General features: G+C 48.8%; 1 protein-coding gene across 1 annotated transcript in view; it reads left to right on the top strand.

Moving 5' to 3' along the window:
- Positions 1-18,975, top strand: part of SLC7A3 (solute carrier family 7 member 3) — a 118,922-nt gene that overhangs the window by 57,187 nt on the left and 42,760 nt on the right. The window contains exons 4-6 of the mRNA XM_069612422.1: positions 6,017-6,191; positions 8,915-9,027; positions 17,292-17,514. Coding sequence (XP_069468523.1) covers positions 6,017-6,191; positions 8,915-9,027; positions 17,292-17,514 — 511 coding nt within the window. The remainder of the gene's footprint in view (positions 1-6,016; positions 6,192-8,914; positions 9,028-17,291; positions 17,515-18,975) is intronic.

Here is an 18,975-nt window from a genome sequence, read left to right as displayed (position 1 = left end):
GGCCATTGCTCTATATAATCTTCCACTTTACCCCCCCAGCCCCCCGTCCCACTAGCAGTGATGTTGATAATCTTCCGCTTTCCCTCCCTCTCTCCCTCTGTGTTGTCCATGGCCTACCTGTGTAATCCCAGTAGCAGTGATGTTGATAATCTTCCGCTTTCCCTCCCTCTCTCCCTCTGTGTTGTCCATGGCCTACCTGTGTAATCCCATTAGCAGTGATGTTGATCCCTCCCTCTGTGTTGTCCATGGCCTACCTGTATAATCCCAGTAGCAGTGATGTTGATAATCTTCCGCTTTCCCTCCCTCTCTCCCTCTGTGTTGTCCATGGCCTACCTGTGTAATCCCATTAGCAGTGATGTTGATCCCTCCCTCTGTGTTGTCCATGGCCTACCTGTGTAATCCCAGTAGCAGTGATGTTGATAATCTTCCGCTTTCCCTCTCTCTCTCCCTCTGTGTTGTCTATGGCCTTCCTGTGTAATCCCATTAGCAGTGATGTTGATAATCTTCCGCTTTCCCTCCCTCTCTCCCTCTGTGTTGTCCATGGCCTACCTGTGTAATCCCAGTAGCAGTGGTGTTGATAATTTTCTGCTTTCCCTCCCTCTCTCCCTCTGTGTTGTCCATGGCCTACCTGTGTAATCCCAGTAGCAGTGATGTTGATAATCTTCTTCTTTCCCTCCCTCTCTCCCTCTGTGTTGTCCATGGCCTACCTGTGTAATCCCAGTAGCAGTGATGTTGATAATCCTCCACTTTCCCTCTCTCTCTCCCTCTGTGTTGTCCATGGCCTACCTGTGTAATCCCAGTAGCAGTGATGTTGATAATCTTCCGCTTTCCCTCCCTCTCTCCCTCTGTGTTGTCTATGGCCTTCCTGTGTAATCCCATTAGCAGTGATGTTGATAATCTTCCGCTTTCCCTCCCTCTCTCCCTCTGTGTTGTCCATGGCCTACCTGTGTAATCCCAGTAGCAGTGGTGTTGATAATTTTCTGCTTTCCCTCCCTCTCTCCCTCTGTGTTGTCCATGGCCTACCTGTGTAATCCCAGTAGCAGTGATGTTGATAATCTTCTTCTTTCCCTCCCTCTCTCCCTCTGTGTTGTCCATGGCCTACCTGTGTAATCCCAGTAGCAGTGATGTTGATAATCCTCCACTTTCCCTCTCTCTCTCCCTCTGTGTTGTCCATGGCCTACCTGTGTAATCCCAGTAGCAGTGATGTTGATAATCTTCCGCTTTCCCTCCCTCTCTCCCTCTGTGTTGTCCATGGCCTTCCTGTATAATCCCAGTAGCAGTGATGTTGATCCCTCCCTCTGTGTTGTCCATGGCCTACCTGTGTAATCCCAGTAGCAGTGATGTTGATAATCTTCCGCGTTCCCTCCCTCTCTCCCTCTGTGTTGTCCATGGCCTTCCTGTATAATCCCAGTAGCAGTGATGTTGATAATCCTCCACTTTCCCTCTCTCTCTCCCTCTGTGTTGTCCATGGCCTACCTGTGTAATCCCATTAGCAGTGATGTTGATCCCTCCCTCTGTGTTGTCCATGGCCTACCTGTGTAATCCCAGTAGCAGTGATGTTGATAATCTTCCGCTTTCCCTCCCTCTCTCTGTGTTGTCCATGGCCTACCTGTGTAATCCCAGTAGCAGTGATGTTGATAATCTTCCGCTTTCCCTCCCTCTCTCCCTCTGTGTTGTCCATGGCCTTCCTGTATAATCCCAGTAGCAGTGATGTTGATAATCCTCCACTTTCCCTCTCTCTCTCCCTCTGTGTTGTCCATGGCCTACCTGTGTAATCCCATTAGCAGTGATGTTGATCCCTCCCTCTGTGTTGTCCATGGCCTACCTGTATAATCCCAGTAGCAGTGATGTTGATAATCTTCCGCTTTCCCTCCCTCTCTCCCTCTGTGTTGTCCATGGCCTACCTGTGTAATCCCAGTAGCAGTGATGTTGATAATCTTCCGCTTTCCCTCCCTCTCTCCCTCTGTGTTGTCCATGGCCTACCTGTGTAATCCCAGTAGCAGTGATGTTGATAATCTTGCGCTTTCCCTCCCTCTCTCCCTCTGTGTTGTCCATGGCCTACCTGTGTAATCCCAGTAGCAGTGATGTTGATAATCTTCCGCTTTCCCTCCCTCTCTCCCTCTGTGTTGTCCATGGCCTACCTGTGTAATCCCAGTAGCAGTGATGTTGATAATCTTCCGCTTTCCCTCCCTCTCTCCCTCTGTGTTGTCCATGGCCTACCTGTGTAATCCCAGTAGCAGTGATGTTGATAATCCTCCACTTTGCCTCCCTCTCTCCCTCTGTGTTGTCCATGGCCTTCCTGTGTAATCCCATTAGCAGTGATGTTGATAATCTTCCGCTTTCCCTCCCTCTCTCCCTCTGTGTTGTCCATGGCCTACCTGTATAATCCCAGTAGCAGTGATGTTGATAATCTTCCGCTTTCCCTCTCTCTCTCCCTCTGTGTTGTCCATGGCCTACCTGTGTAATCCCACTAGCAGTGATATTGATAATCTTCCGCTTTTCCTCCCTCTCTCCCTCTGTGTTGTCCATGGCCTACCTGTGTAATCCCATTAGCAGTGATGTTGATCCCTCCCTCTGTGTTGTCCATGGCCTACCTGTATAATCCCAGTAGCAGTGATGTTGATAATCTTCCGCTTTCCCTCCCTCTCTCCCTCTGTGTTGTCCATGGCCTACCTGTGTAATCCCAGTAGCAGTGATGTTGATAATCTTCCGCTTTCCCTCCCTCTCTCCCTCTGTGTTGTCCATGGCCTACCTGTGTAATCCCAGTAGCAGTGATGTTGATAATCTTCCGCTTTCCCTCCCTCTCTCCCTCTGTGTTGTCCATGGCCTACCTGTGTAATCCCAGTAGCAGTGATGTTGATAATCTTCCGCTTTCCCTCTCTCTCTCCCTCTGTGTTGTCTATGGCCTTCCTGTGTAATCCCATTAGCAGTGATGTTGATAATCTTCCGCTTTCCCTCCCTCTCTCCCTCTGTGTTGTCCATGGCCTACCTGTATAATCCCAGTAGCAGTGATGTTGATAATCTTCCGCTTTCCCTCTCTCTCTCCCTCTGTGTTGTCCATGGCCTACCTGTGTAATCCCACTAGCAGTGATATTGATAATCTTCCGCTTTTCCTCCCTCTCTCCCTCCGTGTTGTCCATGGCCTACCTGTGTAATCCCAGTAGCAGTGATGTTGATAATCTTCTGCTTTCCCTCCCTCTCTCCCTCTGTGTTGTCCATGGCCTACCTGTGTAATCCCACTAGCAGTGATATTGATAATCTTCCGCTTTTCCTCCCTCTCTCCCTCCGTGTTGTCCATGGCCTACCTGTGTAATCCCAGTAGCAGTGATGTTGATAACTTTCTGCTTTCTCTGCCTCCCTGTGTCCATGGCCTACCTGTGTAATCCCAGTAGCAATAATGTTGATAATCTTCCGCTTTTCCTCCCTCTCTCCCTCTGTGTTGTCCATGGCCTACCTGTGTAATCCCAGTAGCAGAGATGTTGATAACGTTCTGCTTTCTCTGCCTCCCTGTGTCCTTGGCCTACCTGTGTAATCCCAGTAGCAGTGATGTTGATAACTTTCTGCTTTCTCTGCCTCCCTGTGTCCATGGCCTACCTGTGTAATCCCAGTAGCAATAATGTTGATAATCTTCCGCTTTTCCTCCCTCTCTCCCTCTGTGTTGTCCATGGCCTACCTGTGTAATCCCAGTAGCAGTGATGTTGATAACTTTCTGCTTTCTCTGCCTCCCTGTGTGTTGTCCATGGCCTACCTGTGTAATCCCAGTAGCAGTGATGTTGATAACTTTCTGCTTTCTCTGCCTCCCTGTGTCCATGGCCTACCTGTGTAATCCCAGTAGCAGTGATGTTGATAACTTTCTGCTTTCTCTGCCTCCCTGTGTCCATGGCCTACCTGTGTAATCCCAGTAGCAATAATGTTGATAATCTTCCGCTTTTCCTCCCTCTCTCCCTCTCTCCCTCTGTGTTGTCCATGGCCTACCTGTGTAATCCCAGTAGCAGTGATGTTGATAACTTTCTGCTTTCTCTGCCTCCCTGTGTCCATGGCCTACCTGTGTAATCCCAGTAGCAGTGATGTTGATAACTTTCTGCTTTCTCTGCCTCCCTGTGTGTTGTCCATGGCCTACCTGTGTAATCCCAGTAGCAGTGATGTTGATAACTTTCTGCTTTCTCTGCCTCCCTGTGTGTTGTCCATGGCCTACCTGTGTAATCCCAGTAGCAGTGATGTTGATAACTTTCTGCTTTCTCTGCCTCCCTGTGTGTTGTCCATGGCCTACCTGTGTAATCCCAGTAGCAGTGATGTTGATAACTTTCTGCTTTCTCTGCCTCCCTGTGTGTTGTCCATGGCGTACCTGTGTAATCCCAGTAGCAGTGATGTTGATAACATTCTGCTTTCTCTGCCTCCCTATGTGTTGTCCATGGCCTACCAGTGTACTCCCAGTAGCAGTGATGTTGATAACTTTCTGCTTTCTCTGCCTCCCTGTGTGTTGTCCATGGCCTACCTGTGTAATCCCAGTAGCAGTGATGTTGATAACTTTCTGCTTTCTCTGCCTCCCTGTGTCCATGGCCTACCTGTGTAATCCCAGTAGCAGTGATGTTGATAACTTTCTGCTTTCTCTGCCTCCCTGTGTCCATGGCCTACCTGTGTAATCCCAGTAGCAGTGATGTTGATAACTTTCTGCTTTCTCTGCCTCCCTGTGTGTTGTCCATGGCCTACCTGTGTAATCCCAGTAGCAGTGATGTTGATAACTTTCTGCTTTCTCTGCCTCCCTGTGTGTTGTCCATGGCCTACCTGTGTAATCCCAGTAGCAGTGATGTTGATAACTTTCTGCTTTCTCTGCCTCCCTGTGTGTTGTCCATGGCCTACCTGTGTAATCCCAGTAGCAGTGATGTTGATAACTTTCTGCTTTCTCTGCCTCCCTGTGTGTTGTCCATGGCCTACCTGTGTAATCCCAGTAGCAGTGATGTTGATAACTTTCTGCTTTCTCTGCCTCCCTGTGTGTTGTCCATGGCCTACCTGTGTAATCCCAGTAGCAGTGATGTTGATAACTTTCTGCTTTCTCTGCCTCCCTGTGTGTTGTCCATGGCGTACCTGTGTAATCCCAGTAGCAGTGATGTTGATAACATTCTGCTTTCTCTGCCTCCCTATGTGTTGTCCATGGCCTACCTGTGTACTCCCAGTAGCAGTGATGTTGATAACTTTCTGCTTTCTCTGCCTCCCTGTGTGTTGTCCATGGCCTACCTGTGTAATCCCAGTAGCAGTGATGTTGATAACTTTCTGCTTTCTCTGCCTCCCTGTGTCCATGGCCTACCTGTGTAATCCCAGTAGCAGTGATGTTGATAACTTTCTGCTTTCTCTGCCTCCCTGTGTCCATGGCCTACCTGTGTAATCCCAGTAGCAATAATGTTGATAATCTTCCGCTTTTCCTCCCTCTCTCCCTGTGTGTTGTCCATGGCCTACCTGTGTAATCCCAGTAGCAGTGATGTTGATAACTTTCTGCTTTCTCTGCCTCCCTGTGTGTTGTCCATGGCCTACCTGTGTAATCACAGTAGCAGTGATGTTGATAACTTTCTGCTTTCTCTGCCTCCCTGTGTGTTGTCCATGGCCTACCTGTGTAATCCCAGTAGCAGTGATGTTGATAACTTTCTGCTTTCTCTGCCTCCCTGTGTCCATGGCCTACCTGTGTAATCCCAGTAGCAGTGATGTTGATAACTTTCTGCTTTCTCTGCCTCCCTGTGTCCATGGCCTACCTGTGTAATCCCCGTAGCAGTGATGTTGATAATCTTCCGCTTTTCCTCCCTCTCTCCCTGTGTGTTGTCCATGGCCTACCTGTGTACTCCCAGTAGCAGTGATGTTGATATTTGCCTGATTCCACTTTCTGCAATGATGCTGAATATAATTGTTCCTGCATTGGTGGCTGCCTGTGTTCCAGGGGGTCCAGAAGGAGCTGCATCTGTTCCCTTGTTTGTTGACAACAGTTTGCGCTAGGCCAGACCCTAATCCTGACATTTTGTCCCCAAAGCGCTCTTGTCGTTCGGTGTGAGCGAGTCGGCACTCGTGAACAAAATCTTCACTGCAGTGAATCTAATGGTGCTGGCCTTCGTCATTATTGCCGGCTTTGTCAAAGGAGACTCCAAGAATTGGAGCCTCACCGAAGAAGACTTCAAGAACAGCTCTGATGCAGCGAACGGTTCCAGGTTAGAACAGTCTGTTATTTGTGCTGTTCTATTGTAGAGAGTTGTGCACTGTGCTGATTTCTGCATGGACGCCTTATTGCACAGTCCTAACTCTTCATCAGTTTGTTTCGGCTTATTGAACTGTCTTAAGTGAGGCCGCCTTTAACTGGACTCCATGTTTCATACATAATGGCATTGATTGTATTTCTGTGTACTTGGTTATTCATTTCAGACCTCCCCCTCACCACTCCTCTCTCCTGGAGTGATCACTTTCTCCTTTCCTTCCTCTCTATGCCTCAGGCGAAACCAACTCCAGCACTGCCACCTACCTTCTCGGTCATCCGACCCATGAAGCTTGTGTCAGTTGAGGCTTTCGACTACACTTTCTCTCCCCCTCCTCCTTCTCTGGCTGACTCACACCCTGACACTGCCCGTTCCATGCTCCACTCTTCTATCTCTGATACTCTTGATATTCTTGCCCCTGACATGAGGATCCGCTTGAAAACCAAAGCCAAGTGCATCTGACTCTGACCTTGTCCCCCATAACACAAGTGCAGGGTGGCTGAGAGGAAATGGTTAGCTTTTTGCACATCCTCTGACAATGGCCTGCCGCCTGCTCCAAAGGTAATACAGTCTCTGTCCGCACTAAGAAGAGAGCCCACATCCAAGCCTGTGTCTCTGCGGCATCTTAGCAACTCGGCCAAACTCTTTAAAATCTGCAAGGAGCTGGCCAATCCTGCTGCAGTCTCTACCTCTCGTGTCACCTTCCATGCCCTCTGCACGGCCCTGGCTTCTCATTTCATCACTAAAACCCAGGCCATCCTGCCCACCCTTTGTCCTCTCCTCCTCCTCCCTCTACTGTCTCTACCTCCGCCCCCCCTGTGGCCACCTCTCCTCCCTCTTTCTATTCCTTTCCTCTGTTCTCCCCTGATGAGGTTATTAGACAAGTCCAATCTATGAAAGTCTCGTCAAAACAGGTTCTTCCAAAACCATCAAGGACCACAGTGACACCCTCCCTCCTGCCCTGGCTGACTTCTGCAACCACTCCTTCGCTAATGGAGCCTCCCTTGGCCCTCTTCCTGCTCCCACCTGTGAGGCTAAGACCGTCAGGGTCATCTTCGACTCCACACTCTCCTTTTCTCCTCACGTCTCTAACAAGTCAAACTACCAACAGCACTTCCTCAGGGGTATTATTCCTTTCCTCTCCTTCCTCCAGAAGCTCACTTTCTCTAGAGCTCTGGTTCTCTCAAGGCTGGACTAGTCCAACAGCTTCTTTCTAAATCTGCCTGCTTCTCCTCTCTGCCCTCTGCAACTCATCCAGAACAGGACTGTGAGACTTGTCCTTGGCCTCAAGCCCAGGGATTGTTTCCCTCCAGTACTGAAATCTCTTCATTTGCTCCCAGTGGCTGCAAGGAGTAAGTTCAAGACCCTCTGCATTGTCCACAAGGCCTTCTGGGGCCTGTGTCCTCAATACCTCCAACTCTATCTTCGTAAATACCTTCCTACTCGAGCTCTTCGCTTCTCCACCTCCCTCAGGGTCAGTCACTTCTCCAAGCAACGAGTTGGTGGTAGATCTCTTTCTTCGACTGGGGCCTCTTCTGGAACAGCCTCCCTGCCTTTCTGAAACTTGAGGAGAACCATCTCCAGTTCCGGAAGCACCTCAAGACCTTCCTCTTTGCTTCTGCCTTCTCTCTTCCTCTCCCCTGCTTATTTCCTGTCTGATACTGCACTGGTCACCTGGCTATCCTCGGCCCAGGTCCCTTCCTGCCCAGTTGCACACCCGCATTGCCTCCCGGAAACCCTTGCACTTGGGTCTGTATCTGTAACCCTCCCGACCCCCTACCTGCACTTTTGGACACCTGCTGTCTGCACTTACCCTCGCACCTGGTGGCCGCACTTGTTTTGATCCCATGTACAGCACTGCCCTTTCCCCTGGCACTTTTCCCTTCCCCTCTCCCCTAACTTGCTTAATCTCCATGTCATTTGGCCTAATAAGATCGTTGTCTCTGTCCTCCCTCTGTTCCCCCTTCCTTGCCTCGTTGCGCCTTGAAACACTTGAGTAGAGGCATGTTACAGAAGCCATATCATATAACTCGATCCCGATAGGGTATTGAGCACAAACTTACCACACTGGGCTCTTGAGTTGAAGGCTTAACACATAACTGGATGTGGATCTCCTTTTTCTGCCTTCTAGACGCACCAGCCTGATATGTAGATGATAGTGCCACCACTGACATACCGAGTTTCAACTGGACTGACCTTACCATGACTGGCGCTTTCCCACCCCTTCTACCTTCCTGAGAGCACTAGGTGTGACATTCCACGAAAGCTCACATAATTAACGTATCGACTTGTTTTCTTTTGGATCTTCACTATATATAATCCTCGAACAGTCAGGACTCTTTCTTCTCTCCCTGCAATCCACATCCTCTCGCTTCCTCGCCCTAATCCTGTTTATCGTTTTCATTCCCAGTAGTCATGAGCTCTGGTACCTCCCAAATGTTTACACCCTTCCCCCCACAAGAACTCGTTTTTCACTTGTCCATGCCGCTGATTTGGTAGTCATTTACGCCTCCACGGAATGTCCTGCACATTTTCACAGTTACTCCGTGTCTCTTGCTCTTTCTCACCCTTCAACGTTTGTTCTGTCGCTTCCTTTTCCACACCTGCTTCTTTACTTACTATCAGAACACTTAATAAATGTTCTCTTAAGCTAAGCGTAACTGTGTTTTTCTTATTTTCAGCCTTGTGGGGTTTGGCTCTGGAGGTTTTGCACCCTTTGGATTCAGGGGCATCGTTTCGGGGGCTGCCACATGTTTTTATGCCTTTGTGGGATTTGACTGTATTGCCACAACAGGTAAGCTGGCACATGCCACTCCCTTCATTTCAACTGTACTAATGGGTAAGCTGGCACATGCCACTCCCTTCATTTTAACTGTACTAATGGGTAAGCTGGCACATGCCACTCCCTTCATTTCAACTGTACTAATGGGTAAGCTGGCACATGCCACTCCCTTCATTTTAACTGTACTAATGGGTAAGCTGGCACATGCCACTCCCTTCATTTCAACTGTACTAATGGGTAAGCTGGCACATGCCACTCCCTTCATTTCAACTGTACTAATGGGTAAGCTGGCACATGCCACTCCCTTCATTTCAACTGTACTAATGGGTAAGCTGGCACATGCCACTCCCTTCATTTCAACTGTACTAATGTAACACTGTAGGAGATATTTAAGCCGCAACCACCAATACAGGGCGTTCAGTCCTCCCCACCCCCCGACCCCCAATCAAAAGCAGCGCACCAATGAAGTGTGCCAGAGGCATCAGGGGTTTGCAATTACAAAGTTCTCAATCAGCAGAGTAACTTAGGCCCATTATAACTAAAAAACAGAAGATTCAGCCATGGGGCAAAGTTCACTGGCTTTATTTCTCCAGTAGACCGGGAATCATACAGTAGAACACAATTCTCCAGGAACATATGTCCTAATAACGTCATAAACATCAGGTCCACCTCAAAAACCTACCAGGTTTCCCCATTGGTTAGTTTGTGCTAATCACCTTTATAAGTCCCGTATATTCATTTATCCCATTGGTCCGCCATGTCAGGTGGCTCCGCCTGAGACTACCCCAAAAGCTGCCCACTACATTGTTTCAGGGTGGCATGAAGACCATTCGCCCATGCAACATTTTATACCATCTTACAAATGGAGCTTCTGGATTGACTAGAGCGGGTCCTCCCAGGCATGGGACCCTTTTCTGGTCACAGAGCTCCGTGTACCTTTTCAAGCTAATGGAAATGGCTCTGTAGTGCTGTGTGTTCCATATTCTTGCTACTGGTCTGATCCCCTAGCCTTAGAGAGTGCCTGCGGGTCACAGGGCAACACTTGTCTTATTTCTGTCTGACTTGCTGGGAACAGCTTCTCTTCCCACCACGAGTAAATAGGCATTGTCTTTCTTGGGTCACGTGGGAAGGGACCGCAAAACAGAGCTCTTCTGTCTGCAATTATGAGGGTTTGATTCTGAATTCTTGCAAATCGCTTGCTGCCTCGGGAATCCATCCGCTCTTGTCCTTGGCTGTGAACACCATCTCAGTGGCTCGTGCTGTAGGAACCGTACCTCCCCTTCCATGTACCTGAGGCGTGTTTCCAGCCTCATTCACTTCAGTGACCCTATAGGTTCCCTCTGTGTTTCTATGGTTAGTTGCAACAAAGTGCATGCAAGCTTGGTCCACGTATACTTTGCTGTCTGGCGATTCTGCTTCGGCGAAAGAATGAAAAGGTTCTTGGCATTATGTAAATGTATCTGTCCTCTACCTACAGGAGTTATATGCATGTTTTTCATGTCTGCAAGCAATATAGTCTATGTCTGTGTAGCTCCATGCATGTTTGCAGATTTATGATATGGCATTTATAACGCGCCTATACACAAGTGTTTCTAGGCGCGATGAGGCAAGGGAGGGGGACATAGGGAGGACTGAGACAACGATCTTTCTAGGCCAGGTGACATTGAGATCGGGCAAGTGCAGGAGAGGGGGAAAGTGCAAGGGGAGGGGGCAGTGCAGTACATAAGATAACAGTAAAATAAAGACAATAAATAAAAAGTGCAGCCAGCTGATGGCAAGTGCAGGGTAAGTGCAGACATCGGGTGTCAGGTGCTGGTAGGGGGCTGCAGGGGATACAGAAACAGTCCCAGAGTGCAAGAGTTGCCAGAGGGGCAGCGCAGGTATGCAACTGGCAGGGGGGGGGGCTGGGCCCGAGATCAGATGGTAGCCAGGTGACCAGTGCAGTTTCTGTTTTAGCCAGGAGATCAGCAGGGGAGAGGAGGAGAGAAAGCAGAAGCAAAGGGGAAGGTCTTGAGGTGCTTTTGGAACCAGAGATGGTTCTCCTCAAGTTTCAGGGAGGCTATTCCAGAGGGAGGCCACGGCCGAAGAAAGAGATCTACCACCAACTCGTTGCTTGGAAAAGCAACTGACCATGAGGGAGCTGGAAGCGGATGAGCGAATAGCTCGGGAAGGAAGACATTTAGGAAGAGAAAGTTGAAGGTATTGAGGCCCCAGAAGGCCTTTTGGACAATGGAGAGGGTTTTGAACTTTCACCGCCACTGGGAGCCAGTGCAGAGATTTCAGTCCTGGAGAGATACGATCCCTGGGCTCGAGGCCAAGGACAAGTCTCGCCGTCCTGTTTTGGATGAGTTGCAGAGGGCGGAGAGTAGAGGCAGGCAGATTTAGAAAGAGGCTGTTGTAGCAGTCCAGCCTAGAGAGAAACAGAGCCCTGGAGACAGTGAGCTTCTGAGGGAAGGAGAGGAAAGGAAGAATACCTCTGAGAAGGTGAAGCTGGTAGTGTGACTTCTTAGAGACGTCAGAGATGTGAGGAGAGAAGGAAAGTGTGGAGTCGAAGATGACCCAAAGGTTTTACACTCACAGGTGGGAGCATGAAGAGGGCCAAGAGAGGCTGGCCAGAGTGACAGGAAAGGAGGGAGCAGGAGTGCTGATGAGGAGAATCTCAGTCTTACTGGCATTAAGGCAGATATCATTGGCGGCACACCACTCATGGATAGCAGACACACAGTAAGAGATGAGAGAAAGAGAGGAGGTGGCGGGGAGAGCCTGAAAATGATTGTCATCCGCATAGCACTGACAGTTGGGGCAGAGAGCGGCAATGCGGAGCGAAAGAAGTGCCAGGTATTGGTTGAACAGCCAGGGAGAGAGGTTAGACCCCTGGGGAACACCATAGGTAGAGATAGAGGAGAGGAAGGACCCAAGTTGGACCAGGGATGGTCGATCACAGAGCAAAGAGGTCAGCCATGCCAGGGCCTGACCTGTGATACCCAGGTCATTCACGGAGACGGTTGAACAGGATGGCATGGTTGACCGTGTCAACGGCAGAAGAGAGATCAAATAAGATGAGGACACAGGGGGTGTTGGAGTCAAGGTTGGAGAGCAGGTCTTCACGGATGTTCAGGAGAACATATGTTCAGAGCAGTTTCCTTGCTTCCTTTGCCGAGGAAAGGAGTGATGGAGATTGGGCGACAGTTAGCCGGCAGGAAGGGTCGTCAGAGGGTTTCTTAAGAAGAGGGTGCACAAGGGAGTGCTTCAGTGGGAAAGGGAAGACTCCAGTGATGGAGTGATTGCAGAAGTCAGCCAGAGCAGGAGCCAGGGTGTCAATGTGGTCCTTGATGATTTTGGAGGAACAGGGGTGAACCTCTTTTGACTAACCTTTCATAGATCAGGCTTGTCTAGAAATCTTGTCTGGGGAGAACAGAGGTAAGGCAGAGAATGAGGGGGTAGAGGTGGCCGAAGAAGGGCCAGGGGAAGAGCAGGGAGTAGAGGGAGGAGAGGGAGAAGAGAGAGAGGACAGGATGTTCTTGAGTTTTAGAGATGAAATGAGAAGCCAGGGCCGTACAGAGGGCATCGGAGGCGACAGTAAAGGTAGAGACTGCAGCAGGATTGGCAAGCTCCTTGCAGATTTTAAAGAGTTCAGCCGAGTTGTTAGATACAGCAGAGACACAGGCTTGGATGTGGGCTCTCTTTTTGGTGCGGCCAGAGAGCCGGTATAGCTTTTGGAGCAGGCGGCAGGCCAATTTGTCAGAGGATGTACCGGAAGCATGCCATTTCCTCTCAGCCACCCTGCACTTGCTTTTAAGGGTATGAGTTGTACCAAGAGTTGCACCTGGCTTTGGGCTTCAAGCGGATCCTCATGACCGGGGCAAGAACATCGAGAGTATCCGGTATAGCAGAGTGGAGCATGGGATGGGCTGTGTCAGGATGTGAGTCAGCCAAGGGGGGAGGGGGATCAAAAGTGGCGGCAAAAGCCTCAACTGACACACGCCTCATGGGTCGGATAACCGAGAAGGTAGGTGGCAATGCTGTGGTTGGCTTGGCCTGAGGGGGTAGAGAGGGTGAGCGGGGAAGAAAGGAGAAAGTGATCACTCCAGGAGAGAGGAGTGGTGAGAGCGATCGAGAGGGTAAGGTCTGAAAAGCGCAAAACATCCAGAGTGTGCCCTGCAGAGTGAGTCAGGCCAGAGGGGAGAATAGAGAATCACAGAGGTTGTGAAAGAGTCCAGATGAAGCACAGGAAGCATCCAGGTGGATATTGAAGTCTCCAAGAAGGAGGAGTTGAATGGTCAAGACCAGAGGAGAGGTCCGTCCACTCAGAGAGGAAGGAGGAGATCTGACCAGGTGGCTGATAGATGGTAGCCACAGTAAGGGAATGGCCAGGAGAGGGAGAGAGCATGCAGACCAGGCATTCGAAAGATGAGTAGGCCTGCGTAGGAATGACAGAGGCAGGAATACACTCGGGGAAGATCAGGGATACACCCCAACTGGAACGGTTGGATCTGGGTGCGGAGAGGTTCTTGTAGCCATCAAGGAGAAGAGTGTCAAAGCTTGTGACAGAGCTGGCCATGAACCATGTCTCTGTGAGACTGAGGACATTGAGGTCAAGTTCCTCAAGGAGGAGGAAGATGTCAGGAGTGTTTGACAGTTGAGCAAGAGTTTAGAGTGGCAATATAGAGAAGGCTGCCATCCTTGAAACCCCTCCGGGGAGGGGTACAAATTAGAGGTACGGCCAGTGGAGGTGTAGAAGAAGCCAGGGGAGGGCGGGGGGCAGAAGAGTGGGCAAGGTAGCCAAAGAGGAGACATCAGGGGGAGGCAAGGAAGCCGTGGAGGAAGGAGAGGGGACAGCAGGAGATGAAAGGAAATGGATGAAACGCGGGAAGCGTCTATCAAAGGGGAGAAAGTTGTCTTGAGGGCCTTGGACCAAGACGGTACCATTCAAGTAAACATTAAGGATGACCTTAGAGGAGTGGAAGGAGCCCAGGAGGGCCTCCCACCGGGTACCACCATTTATGGGAGAAGAAAAGAAAGAAACGAGCACAGAGACCATTTGTAGAGTCCATAGGTCTGGCGAGGGAACGACAAAGAATGTTGGTAAGGTTTTGCCTGGAGGAGGCACTGTATAGGTGTCAGCGATAGGGAGGCCTGGGTTGGCGACCAGGATGTCCTTTTTAAACTTCCTCTTACCATATTTAGTCAGGAGGGCAGGATGGCCGATAGAGAAGCAGTTAGAAAAGATAGGAGAGACAGAGAGCACCGTAGAGTAGGTAGGGAGAGAGGAAGAGGAAGGGGCGGGGGGGAGGGGGAACACTAGGGAAGGACACACGGAGGAGCGCAAGCAGACGAGACAAGTAGACAGTTTGGACCAGACGACAGAAGCTTAGACAATGGTAGAGAAGTTTGCTAGATGAATGCTTTGCTAGGAGGCAAAACCATAGGACAGCACTACTTTCACAATGCAATTTAAATGCTGGAGAAAAACACACTTGAGTCTGAGTCTGCTATGTGGCCAGGCTATTAGGGTAGAATGATGGCTCTATTCCTAACTCGGGCCACTCCTACCATACTAGTCGCTGATGGTTGACGGCTGGTCGCTGGCTTCCCCTGCTGACACTTGGAGACACGATCAGGAGCCGCCCTTTGCCTTTGGGGCCCTTAGCCGCAGGGGCTGCCGGGCAGAAGGATGCTCTGGAAGGGTCTGTTAAGACCAGAGAACTGGCCAATCACGTGTGGAGGGCGGGAGGAGAGAAGGAAGTGGAAGGAATAGAAGAGCGGTATCCGGGATGGGAGTCGCTGCACGCAGGGCCTAGGGTGGGGGTCACAAAACGTGCAAGTCACCAGAAAATTGTCCCAGGAGGGTCACAGAGTCAGGGCAGCTAACCTGGGTACGCCGGATTAGAAAAGTGTGAGACCACAGTGCCGGCGTATAGGCCAGGCAGGGAGAACACAATCAACCAATCACTGATGGAGGGCGGCCTGGAAGACGGGAGGGAAGTGGAAGGAATGGAACAGTGGGGTCGGGATGAGAGCCGTTGCACGCGGGGCCTGGGTGGCGCACAGCGTGGAAGGCACCAGATAATTAGAGGCCCAGGAGGGTCAGTCAGGGCAGCTCACCTGGGTATGCCGCAGTAGAAAAGGCGCAGACCCACAGTGCCAGCGACTAGGCCAGGCAGCGGGAAACACAATCAATCAATCACTGGTTTGCTTCATGACCAACGCTGCTATGTCGTGATGGCTGTAATGACATCATCAATGCATGTTTTTTCTGTCAGTCGACTTGGTCCATTGATGAGACCCTGTCTGCTCAACCATCATCTGGATATGGCTGTCTGAGAGAATATCTCTTTCCGTATCTTTGATACATTGGTGCAGTCGGTGACAGGCCAAACAACGAGGTACACCTTTCATTCTGCGGGTTGACAGTCTTATTGGGGACATGAGGGCCATGCCAGAGACCCTCTCTTCACCATCATTCCTTTTAAGCTCAGTCTAGCCTTGTCTGTGATTCATATAGAATCACGCAGGTCCCTTATCCCTGTGCCACAGATAAGCCAAGAACCAGGCCGGTGTACAGAAAGAATATATATTCATTACAGAATTGGAAAATGTATATTTGTACAAAATCACAGATCACGCCCTCTCACTCTGTGCCTCAAATGGTTTTCTTTCCTAATAATTCTTTGCTCCACAAATTGAAAACACAAGTTGGTTCAAGATAACAAAGATCGCAAACTCTTTATCCCCACAACAAATACAGTCAAAACACTTTTCCTGGGCTTCACTTTTAACAGCTTGTATGTAGCACCTTGAAACATGACAAGATCAGAAGCTGGACACTCTACTTTATGTGAAGTTTAATAGAAATAATCTGCAACACTTTTTATTGGCAAAAACCTCTTCAAACATACAGCGCTCTTTTTATCTCCCTGCACACTTGGAAATGCTAGCAGTTTTATTTAACAATCACATGTAAAATGAATTTTGACTGGCGCTGAAATCATAGCAATGCTGGAAGTCTTATAGCACAACAAACCTTTCAGTACAAACACTTTCCATTTACATTTTAAACGCTTTTTCTTTCACCACTTTGCAAGGCAAAATCTCCTTTCTCTCAGGAGCCACTTACTCACTTTCAGTAGAGGTTGTGCTTTTAAATCAGTGACTCAACTCTGTTTAACTTTGGGAAGACACTGTACTGTCACAACACACAAAAACCTGGGTATTGAGTGGAACGTTTGGAACCCCTCTGCATTAAGGTAGGGTTCAGGGGAATGGGAAGCTGTAGGGAATTTCGTTTTTAATGCACCCCTCCCTTTAGGGAATTTTGGTCGTGGCAAAAATAAATAGGAGTACCCAATTACTGTACAGACTATTTTTATCCGCACCAGAAGGGATGTTGTTAACTTCCTTATCACCCTGTGTAATTTGGCTATGCGGTAATTAATTAAATAGATGTTTAGTACAAATACTAAGGATCTACTTTGTGTGAAACCCACCCAACCCAATCAATGATGAGAACACTATTGCCCCTACAAGATTTGGTTTTGTTGGACACGTTAATTTACATAAACCTCTCTGGGTTTGCTGAAACGGTCTCCCATGCCATGCTGGACCCAAGTCCTGTGACTGCACAAGGTTGTAGATTCGAGCAGGCCTTAACCCCCCTTCCCCACCCCCTCAATGTGTTCCTGTTTTCACCTTAAAATATGGGACCCGGCCTGGATTTGGGGACTGCAGGATGAACTGTAGGTGTACGTATGACAGTGGGCACGAAGGGCTGAGCAATATTTACATTACTGTGCTGGCAGTGAAGGGTTTTAGTGGTACCTTTTTGTTATTTAATTGTGATTAAGGTGAATATTCCTGAATGTCTGTTTGGGGCCTGTTTTCTATTTGTTTTTCTTTTTCTGGGCCATGCCCCACTAGCACTCAAGCCCTGAACATATTCATATAGTGGGGATGCTGGTGGAAGATTGCTTAATTATTTTGGGATCAAAACATAAAAAGCAAGATGTTGGTGCGTTAGCTGGAGCCTCCATCTTTACAGTTCCCTGTTATTTGTGTGTGAATTGTGTTCTTCACGCGTTTTGTGATAATTGTGTGTTTTGTCCTGTGGCCTTTGTGAGTAAATGTGATGTGCAGACTAGATTTTCTTCACTGGAAAGCAGGAGAGCTTTGATCTTGTATGTTGCAGGTCTGTGCTTTTGGTGTTTTGGATGAGACGGTGTGAGGCAGGGTAACCTGTTTAAGCCAATTCCTCACCGCCAGTTCTTTCTTTTTTGTAGGTGAAGAAGCCAAAAACCCAAAGCGATCCATTCCTATTGGCATCATAGTGTCCCTCCTCATCTGCTTTGTGGCATACTTTGGGGTTTCTGCCTCCCTCACCCTCATGATGCCTTACTACCTGCTCAGCAAGGAGAGCCCCCTCCCGGAGGCCTTTTCTTATGTGGACTGGCACCCGGCCCGCTATGTTGTTGCCATTGGGTCCCTCTGTGCCCTCTCCACCAGGTAAGAACTGCACCGGGACACAACCTTTCAGAGCTGGATGCGGAGTGGCAGGGCCCTGGCTCCTTGAATTGGATTTAATCAAAGTGGTACATAAAAACCCCAAAGGTTTTAAATTGCAGCCTGCCCTTTCTTTCCAGGAGATGGGTCTTTCGACAGAACTGCATGGTATGGAGATCAGTAGTGTTTGCTGGTTAGTGTTTTAGCCTTACTGCTGTCTTTGTGTCTGGGTTGCGAGTTGTGATACCGAGTCTTCCTCTTACATTATGCTACATGGTTTTGAGAAGTACCCCTTCTATGCCAACCTCATGGTACTGATGATTTTGTGTGATTGCTGAATCCTGAACTTTTTTGGGAAGTTAAGCTGCGTCCGCGAGTTTGGGCCAGGGATTGTGGAAACCTAGCCTCTGCCCTCCTTTTTGCCAGTTTAGGTTAGATGAGTAATTTGTGAGATGGCTGCCTGGGTGAGCGGGGGATGAGAACTCATCTGTGGTGCACAGGTATGTTAGTAGTGCAACCGGTTTACAAATAATTACTGCAGACTCTTTAAAAAAAAAGTAGAACAGACTTTTTTCCTCACCCCACAATAGTCCCTTTTAATTGGACCTCTTGGCCCCCAAGGTGTACACAGGATCTTTGGAGATCTTATTCAGAATAAGGCTCTTTCTGGCTTTGGTTGCTTTAGATTTTCTCACCAAGGTTTAAGTTATTGCCACTATGCCTCATTGGTTCATGTCGTTGAGTCTGTACTAGGTCCTGGGAGTATCGGGGCCAAATCCCCCGAGCAAGCAAGTTTCAACGACGTCTATTCCGTGAGTAGTGTCATCACTTTGTCTGTATGACATGTTTTCCACAATTATCAGTCGGTTGTCTTCTGTGGCTCTTCCCTGATCGTTGCTGCTCAATTCCCACTCCCAACAGTTCAGGGGAGATGGGGTATCTGCTTCTCTTGGCATTACCAGTCACAAGGGCCCAGAGTGCGACTGTCTCTGTTCATGGCACTTTGCAAGGGACTTTGGAGTGTTGGAACCACAATGCAATGTATCTGTTGGGTTTTCCACCTAACTTCTCCATGATCAGTCGGGTACCTCATCCTTGTCCGCTGCTCTGCGAAGAGCCTTTCTCCTTTTTTATTTATTTATTTTATTGTGATTTTGGTCAGCAAGCAACCTACACAAAAATACATTATTTATACAATAAAATAAAAAATAGTCTAAAACCACAGAAATCACATCTTTAAAAAAACAATTAAGCATATCCCATTTGCAAAGCCTAGTAATTCATAGTAATTGTGAAGTAATTAGATTTTAGAATCAAAAGTATATAGTGTGAACTCCTTCAAAGCTGTCACATTATAATTACTAAGTACTGAATTACTCAGTGAATTCATCATTTACACCGATCTTTTGACTGTCCATGTGCACTTTGATTACAGTTATGATACTTTACCATCTTTCATAAATT

This window comes from Ambystoma mexicanum, chromosome 5p (assembly GCF_040938575.1).
Source record: "Ambystoma mexicanum isolate Mex_15411 chromosome 5p, UKY_AmexF1_1, whole genome shotgun sequence".
Taxonomy (NCBI): domain Eukaryota; kingdom Metazoa; phylum Chordata; class Amphibia; order Caudata; family Ambystomatidae; genus Ambystoma; species Ambystoma mexicanum.
The sequence above is the reverse complement of the archived record's forward strand: the minus strand, read 5'-3'. Positions and strand labels throughout refer to the sequence as shown.